The following is an 8340-nucleotide window of genomic DNA, read 5'->3' as shown; positions in this document are numbered from 1 at the left end:
GTGTGTGTGTGTGTGTGTGTGTGTGTGTGTGTGTAGCTTGAGGCAGGGTCTCAATAAGTTTCCCAGGCTGCCCTCAGACTTAACAAGCCTCCTACCTCAGGCCCTGAGTACCTAGGATCCCAGGCATGAGCCCCCCAGGATCGCTTGCACAGTTTCCTACTAAGGCAGCAGAAAAGAATGGCATTGACCAGGTCAGCAGTCCATCTCTGCTTGTGGCCTACGCACTATTATGTTTTTTCACAATGCAGCAGAAACTTTAAAGCCCTTGAGACATTTTCAAAGCCATCACCTCCTTAATGCTGCTTTTAAAATCACTAGAAAAAAATATCCCCAAATCACATCCGCTTGTTGGTCCATTATGAAACCGTAAATAGTGTATGTGAGGCTTGGTAAAGATGGGAATCTGCGACATGGTGAAGGAGAGTAAGTAGCACGTGCACAACATTAGTGACAGGAGAGAGATTAGACAGTGACGTGCACGACCTGAAGCAGCTGTGAGAGCTGGTGCGCGTCTGAGGAAATGGCTCGCTTTGTGCTAACTTTCCCACACCACCTGCGGGAGACCAGGGCTCTGGAGCCGCTCTGTGATGCACTCGTGTGGGACTCTGCCCGCAGCCCTTCTTCGCCATCATGCTGATCGATGGCCACGTCGAAGTGCACGTCAGCCTCGGGGACAGGACCAGCCTGCGGAAGGCCCTGGTGCACGCTCCCTCGGGCTCCTATGGCGATGGGCAGGAGCATTCGGTCTCCGTGGTGAGGACTCAGAGGTATGGTGGCCCGCAGGGCAGGAGGAGAGGGCACGAGTGCAAAAGTGGGCCCTCCGCGGGGGCTTGGGGTGCCCCTCAGTGCCTGCAATGACCACAAGCGTGGCATTGTTAGCCATAGAACTTTTTTTGACTCTATAAACACTTCTAGAAACTTGCTAGAATACTTCGTTTGAGTCAGCAGTGTCCTCTGTTTTGAAGTAAGATGGCTGTAGAACTTTCAACAGTGAGCAGCCTTACCCCTGCCCTTACCTGGGGTCCAGTATAAATCATCTTTTCATTGGGATAACTCTGGAAAATAAGCAGAATGATAGTACTAGCTTGTGGACAGTCATATACAGTACTGGTGGAAAATAAATTGTATTTATCAACATTCCTATGTATTTCCCTCCAAGATCATAGACCACGTTTTAAAAGCACAGATTTTTCTTTATTGTACCTAGACGTTAAAAGCAGTAGTTTCCATGACATCTCACAGCATTTCATTCATTTCTGGAGAATGTTTAATCACAAGTTTTATTTTTCAAGATGTACCTTTTTTAAAACACATCGTGCTATGTTAAACTTCAAGGAAATTCATTATTAACTTGCTGGAAATGACTCGAGTTTATCCTTATGTTGGCAGACACAGGAGCTTAAATACTGCTTGGCTCCTGTTATATGGGAAACCCAAAATATAAGCAAAGAGGCAAAATAAAAGATAAGTTGGAAGCGAGGATATCACTGTTCAAGCGGAAGGAAGGGGCGGGTTGGACAACTCGATGCGTTACGGGGCTGCCCCGCCCCCTGCAGGGACTGCGCTGTGCTCCGAAAGCACGCATGCGCACTTAAGAAGGAACGTGCTAGAAGCCTGCATGGGGGGGCGTGGCTTCACTGCACTCAGACTCTGTGTGGCCGTAGAACTGTCACTGTGCAGCTGGACGAGGCGAAGCCTGTGGAGATGCGGCTGGGTCCGGCGGCGGAAGGCAGGACGATCGGTACGTCCACCCTGTACGTGGGCGGCGTCCCCGAGGAGGCCCAGACCTCGGTGCTCAAGAGCAGCTTCTTCTCCGGCTGCATCAAGAACCTCATCTTCAACATGGAGTGAGTTTCCGCCTCTGGCGGGCTTTGCCCTGGCTGCTGTCTCCCCCAGAATCCACAACCTGGGTGGCTGTGACTGCCAAAGTGGAACCTCACTGCTCTGTCCTGAAAGTCCGCGAGTGGACTTTACTAGATTAGCGATGGGCAGATCTGGTCACTGTGCTCTGTACTTAAAACTGAACACCAGCCTCACAGGTTTGTCTTTTTTTGGGGGGGTACTGGGGATCAAACTCGGGACGTGCACTTGCAAGGCAGGTGGCAGAACCACTGAGCTAAATGCGCAGCCCATGGGTTCGTCAATAAACTGCTGCGGTGAAGATACATTTCTGACAGGCACTTAAGACACTGATGGTGAACCTTTTAGAGACCGAGTGCCCCAGGTGCAACCCCAAACACATTTACTATAGCAAAGCGCAGGCCCAGCAGTTAAGCCCGAGTGTCCTGTGCTCATCTGCTGGGGTGATTTGGCTCGCATGCTGGAGGGCTCTGCGTGCTGCTGCAACTTGTGTGCCGTGGGTTCACTGCCACTGACGAGAAGAGAGATTTCAGGAGGCTGCTTTCTTCCTGTCTTGTGTGTTTTGCGTGGAGACTATCTTTATAACTGCGCTACTGGCAGTGGCATAGTATTAATATTCCTGGGCACATGGTTAACACATAATTAAGAGCTGGAAATCTGTGTTCCCCCAGAGAGCCCAGGATGAGAAAGGATCGCTATGCTGTGGGCTGCTCACCCCTCCCCTCCTCATGACTTGGGGCAGAAGCGGGGCCCCACCCTGCAGGCCAATAAAGGGAGCAGTGCTCAGGATACAGAGGTCCCACCTGGCTGGGCTGCTGACCTGTTTCTGACCTGGACCAGGAACCTGGATCTTTCATGGTCACAGTGTGGGATTCCAGGCGTTCCTAGAGTTGGCAAGAACAGACTGTACCAGGTGGGGATTTAGCTCAGTGGTTCTGGAGCCTGCTTCACAAGTGCAAGGATACGAGATCGACCCCAGTACCAGAAAAAAAAAAAAAAAATAGACTGTACCGCTGGTGTCACTCAGTTGGCGTGGTGCCTGGATGGGTCTGGTACTGCGGCCCAGAGGCGCGCACTGCTCTGTGAGAACTGTGCCACCTCCACGTTGAAGACGATGTCTTCTTGTTTTCTGTAGACTTCTAGATTTCACCCGTGCCATGGCCTCGGAGCACGTGGACCTGGACAGCTGCTTGCTGTCAGAAAGGCCTGAGCCAGTCCCTGGCGTGGAGGACGAGGAGCTGCTGTCTCAGCCCCAGGCTGTCCCGCGGCCGGTGAGTGTGGCTTTCTCTGTGCTCCCAGCCACCCGTGGAGGGACACAGGTACCACTGCAGGTGATGGACCCGGCCCCTGGCCTTGGGGAGGCTGGGCCTGAAGCCCAGCAAGGTGGCAGTGGCACTGGGGCCAGGGCCGGCACCAAGGAGAGCCAGAGGCCAGGGAGGCCACCAGGGTGGAGCAGGAAGGGGCCAAGGCTGTGCCATCCGAGCTGCAGGCAGCAGCCAGGCGTCCACTGGACACTGCCTGCTCCCTAGCATCAGCCTCATTCTCGCTGTAGATTTAGCTGGGGAAACACACGTCAGCCCTCAAACGTCAGCCGTTGGGCACATTTAAGAGAAATGATAACCCGAGGAAAGGTTCTCTTCTTTCTTAAAAGAAAAGGTTTGCCTGTTCAGGGAGGCCAGGCCCTGCTTTTTCATGTCCTCCCTCCTGGTGCTGCGCAGTCCTGGCCAGAAGTGGGCACTGTAATAACGGCAGAAGGCCCCTCGTGCACAGGCGCTTCCTCCAGGCTGGGCTGCTCTCAGGTCCAGGACTGCTTTCTTGCTTCAGCAAGCACATCCTCGAGCCGGGGTGCCAGCAGCTGTCACCGCTGGGTCCCTGTGCCCCCGGGACACAGGTGGTGGCTGAGGGCCCTGCGTGGTCTCTTGCAGGGCCGGTGTGCGGTAGACACAGCTCCGCAGTTTGTTTCCGGCGCACACCAGTTCGGCCTCTTGCAGAACAGCCACTTGGTGCTGCCTTTCAACCACACAGAGGTCAGGAAGAGGTAGGCGCTGCCTGCAAGTCCCTGAGTGTGTGCCATGGCCAGGGCCCCGGGGAGGGGGACCCTAGTGCCTCAGAGCAGTGGTCAGACGTGACCTTCCAGCACTCAGCCATGTCCCAGATCCTGCCCGTGGCCACCTTCAACCAGGCCCTTATTTCGAGCTCCTCCATCCTGTTCTGAACCAAAGGAAGGTTTTCCCTGCTGGGCTGTCCTGGGCCTGACTCCTTTGGGCCACTCAGAGCCAGCAGAAATGCTACCTTCCCAATCGCCTGCCCCTACCTCTCGGGATCCCACTGGGTGTGATGTCTTCCTGGTCCCTCCTTTTGCAACAGAAGAGACCCTCCTCCTGGCTCACTGTATCCTGAACAGACCCCAGCAACAATGACACAGCAGCTACCCTCTTAATTCATTATTTTGAGAGAGTTGCCCAGGCTGGGTTTGAACTTGCAATCCTCCTGCCTCAGCCTTCTGGTGTGCTGGGATTACAGGCATGTGCCACCGTGTGCACCCGGATCCTGGTGGTTATTTTAAGCCCCACAAGTACAGCCTGTTCCCCTGTGGTGCCGAGCTGCCTTCTTCTACAGGCTCCTGGTCCAGCTCAGCATCCGGACGTTCACCTCCAGCGGCCTGGTCTTCTACACGGCCCACCAGAACCAAGTGGACCACGCCACACTGCAGCTCTACGGTGGCCGCCTTGCCTTCTTCTTCGACCTGGGCAAGGGCCGGACCCACATCTCTCACCCCACGCTGATCAACGATGGCAAGTGGCACACGGTGCGTCCCAGGCGGCTAGGACCACTGTGTTCCACTTTGCTCTGAGCGTGGGGAGCCCCGCCTGGCATCTCTGCTGCTCTGTGTGACCTTTCCCGGGGTTGCCAGGTCCTTGGCGTTCTCTGCTTCCTGAAATGCCTCAGCGCCTGGCTGGGTGCAGGCAGGTACAGAAATGGCCTCACCTTGAGCAGATGTGAATGGCACCCACCTGTGGGTGCGAGGCCTTAGCAGTTTTGGATATGTGTATCCTGGAACTCTGATCTGCCTTTGATTCCCCCTCGAGCCAGCCTCCACACCTGTTCCCAGAGCAGTGAGTCCTGCAAAGCTTCTCTCCAGAGTCATAGCTATGCAGACACATGCTGAGAACATCCCTCTCTGAGGCTTTCTTGTCCGGCTTAAAAGCTATGAGTATGTTTTGGCCAGCAGTGCCTGTCGTGCCAGCACTCTGGGAGGCTGAGGCAGGATAGTTACAAGTTCAAGCCCAGCCTGAGCAGCTTGGTGACTTGGCCTATTTCAAAACATAAAAAGGACCCAGGAGTTGGGCTCAGGGCAAAGGCCCTAGGTTTGACCCCCAGAGCCACACACATGGAAACACTACATGCCATGTCTTCTTCTCTCGCAGGTGAAGGCAGAGTACTTTAAAAGAAAAGGCTCTGTGACCGTTGATGGCCACGAATCCCCCATGGTGACCACGGTGGGCGACGGAACCTCACTGGACGTGGAGGGGAAGCTGTACCTCGGGGGCCTTCCCCCCAACTACAGGGCCCGGAACATCGGGAATGTAAGCAGGGTCTCTGCGTGGCCCCCGGGGCCCTGGTCACGATAGCTCCTCCCCTGTGAGGCACCTGGCCCTCGCCTGCAGGAAGCAGAGGCCCTGAGAGCCTGGCCAGCCGTCCTACCGGCCAGTGAATCAACACTTCCTGCATGAGCATGGACCCCATGGCACATTAGAGTGCAGAATCCTCATTGTGCCTGACACTTCACTAAAATAGCTGGAAGCGGTATCATCACGGGGACTTTCAGTGACACTTCTAAGCTGGACACTCAGGGAGGCACTGTGATCATCACATTTTAAAAGCCCAGAGTCGCGCTGTGAGGCATGGTGCTAGCACAGATTTGATGAAGGGTAGGGACGAGAGCTCTGGCTGTGTCACAGCGGCCCCTGTCCACTTGGCCCAGGTCACACACAGCATTGCTGCCTGCATCGGGGAGGTGACGGTGAACAGCAAGCCCCTGGACACGGACAGCCCAGCGTCTGCCTTGGCAGTGGACAGGTGCTACACGGCGGCCGAGGAAGGGACGTTCTTCGAAGGCAGCGGCTACGCAGCTCTGGGTGTGTATTACCAGGTGCCAAGACGTCTTGTGGCTCATAGTGGCTCTGAGAGGGACTGGACCTGGGAGGTGGACAGGAAGATGGGCCCAGCTGGACAGCTGGCTCTCAACCATAACATCAGGGTCTCTGCATTAATTAAAGACAGCAGCATGAACGCTCCAGGGCAGCTGGCAGCAGAGGGGCTGTGGTCAGAGACCCTGTGGAATTTGTCCCCTTTACCCCGTGCTTCCTGTCACCCTAGGCTCATCAGGCTCCAGTCCTCTCTAGGGCCCAGCGGCCAGGCTCCAAGATACCACCCTGTCCCCGCTGGCACTCGGCCAATGCCTGCATGCCAAGTCCCCCAGTGTGGTGTCTCGGCTGGCTTCTCCACCTCCTGAGTGAAACCATTGTTCCCCATGGTCCCTGCTCTGAAAACCCTTGGGGCATAGCGTTCAGGGGCAGGGCTGCAGCAGGTCCTGAGTGTGGCCAGGGGTCAGTCCCAGCATGCACCCCCCCCCAAGCTGAGCCCCAGCCTGCAAGGCTCAGCCCAACCCTGCCTTTGTGCTTCACAGTCAGAGAAGGCTACAGGGTGCGGTCAGACTTAAACATCTCCTTCGAGTTTCGCACCTCCTCTGAGAACGGTGTTCTCCTGGGGATCAGCAGCGCCAAGGTAGACGCCCTCGGCCTAGAGATTGTCAGCGGCCAGGTAGGCACCATCTCTATGGGTCCCCTGCCCCGTGACCGGCAGTTCACGATTTCAGTGCCTATGGTCATACTCCCGGGGAGAGCTGGTGTGTGTGCAGAGCGCGTCTTCATCCTTCCCACGTCCCCTCCCTCCGTGTCTGGATTCCCTCTCTTAGCATATTTGTTTGATGGGTGGGTTTGAGACAAGGTCTCACTGTGTGGCCCAGGCTGACTGTGAAATCACAGTGATCTGCTTTAGCCTCCCGAGTGCTGGGATGACAGGCATGTGCCACCCTGCAGGGTCTCTCTTAATTTTTTGCGGGGGTGGGGAGTTGAGGCAAGGTCTCCCTACACAGTTCAGGCTGGACTTGAACTCGCTATGAACACAAGCTTGCAGCACTTCTGTCTCATCTGCATCACCCCCGCCTCCCTGGTGTCTCCTACTCATTCTCCCTCCTCCCACTGTGGGCCAGCGGGGCTCAGGCAGGACCTGGGGACAGACTGGGTGGCCGCTTTCCCATGGCTCCCCAAGTGTGGTTGGGGTTTGCAGTGGCCCCTGCCCTTGGGGACTGGGCCTCCCCTCCTGGTGACATGGGCCCCACTGCTGGTCATCTCCAGCCACACAATTCCTGCCCAAGAACCAGGCACGGTCTTGAGCCCTCACTCCCTGGCCATGTCCTGCCACGGTTTCTACCACACTGTGACCCCTGGAGTGGCTGTGGGAGCAGAGACCAGAACTTTCCTCCACCCCCACCCAGCTGCCTAGGGATCCTAGTGTTTCCTTACCTACCCGCCATGGACTCCCCACCCCAGGGTGTCCTGGTGGGTATGGAATAGGCAGGCCCTGTCCCACCCTGAGCCCTTGACCTTCCCTCTCCTCCTCGCCTCAGGTGGAGACAGCTGCCTCCATTTTGTATTTTTTGCCTCCATTTTGTATTTCTGCCTCCACATCACAGCTCATGAGCAGCTTTCTTCTCATCTATTTTACAGTGATTTTTTAAAACTTTGAATCTATTTACATATTTTATGCAAAGCCCAGAAGAATAAGATCTGCAAAAATGTATTTTTCTGTTGAATATCTTACTTTCATTATTGACCTATTTTTTTACTGGTCCTTGTCACTTTTTTGGGTGGTTATAGTACACATCTTTGTCACAGCCCGCCTTGAAACAGTACTAAGTGGCTTCTTACAAAGCACAAGAACCCCACATAGGTGCCCTGAAACTTCGTGCCTGGCCATCAGCAGGGCTGCAGGAAGAGGGTGTCTCAGACCGGTGTCCTCCACAGACACTCAGTGTGCTGGAGTCTGCAAGTCTGGGGCCACCGCCCCTCTGCCCGTGACTGTCCTCACCCCCTTCTCACAGGGACACACGCACACCCTGTGGCCCGGCCCAAGGACCCCATGTTACAGTCCCCATCTGCAAACGCAGTCACACTGGCTTCCGGGCTCCAGCACCGAGTCGAGATGGCTAGGCGGCTGGGGGGGACACAGCACTGTGTGGGCCAGGTCCCGGGCTGCCAGAAGGGCCCCTGGGGAACCCGCTTCTACCCTGATCTCTGCAGGGCTTCCACTGCCCTTGTCCCCGCCACTGCGGTGGGGCTGCTGCAGGCCCCACGTGGGCATCACCTCCCTGATGTCCCGACAGCGGGCCGGGCTCAGCCGGGCTGCTCCAGCTCG

The 8340-nt window shown here is 56.0% G+C and overlaps 1 protein-coding gene across 3 annotated transcripts in view; it reads left to right on the top strand.

Moving 5' to 3' along the window:
* The window catches only part of Lama1 (laminin subunit alpha 1), a 195123-nt gene extending 188217 nt beyond the window's left edge, over positions 1-6906 (top strand). For all 3 annotated transcript variants that reach the window (XM_010638668.3, XM_010638667.3, XM_010638669.3), the window contains exons 54-61: positions 616-767; positions 1665-1847; positions 2996-3131; positions 3786-3898; positions 4480-4669; positions 5289-5447; positions 5846-5999; positions 6551-6906. In XM_010638668.3, coding sequence (XP_010636970.1) covers positions 616-767; positions 1665-1847; positions 2996-3131; positions 3786-3898; positions 4480-4669; positions 5289-5447; positions 5846-5999; positions 6551-6864 — 1401 coding nt within the window. In that variant the 3' untranslated portion in view covers positions 6865-6906. The remainder of the gene's footprint in view (positions 1-615; positions 768-1664; positions 1848-2995; positions 3132-3785; positions 3899-4479; positions 4670-5288; positions 5448-5845; positions 6000-6550) is intronic.
* The last annotated feature ends 1434 nt before the right edge of the window (positions 6907-8340 follow it).

The sequence above is a fragment of the Fukomys damarensis genome, unplaced genomic scaffold (assembly GCF_012274545.1).
Source record: "Fukomys damarensis isolate Sample0158 unplaced genomic scaffold, DMR_v1.0_HiC HiC_scaffold_30, whole genome shotgun sequence".
NCBI classification, from domain to species: Eukaryota; Metazoa; Chordata; class Mammalia; order Rodentia; family Bathyergidae; genus Fukomys; species Fukomys damarensis.
The sequence above is the reverse complement of the archived record's forward strand: the minus strand, read 5'-3'. Positions and strand labels throughout refer to the sequence as shown.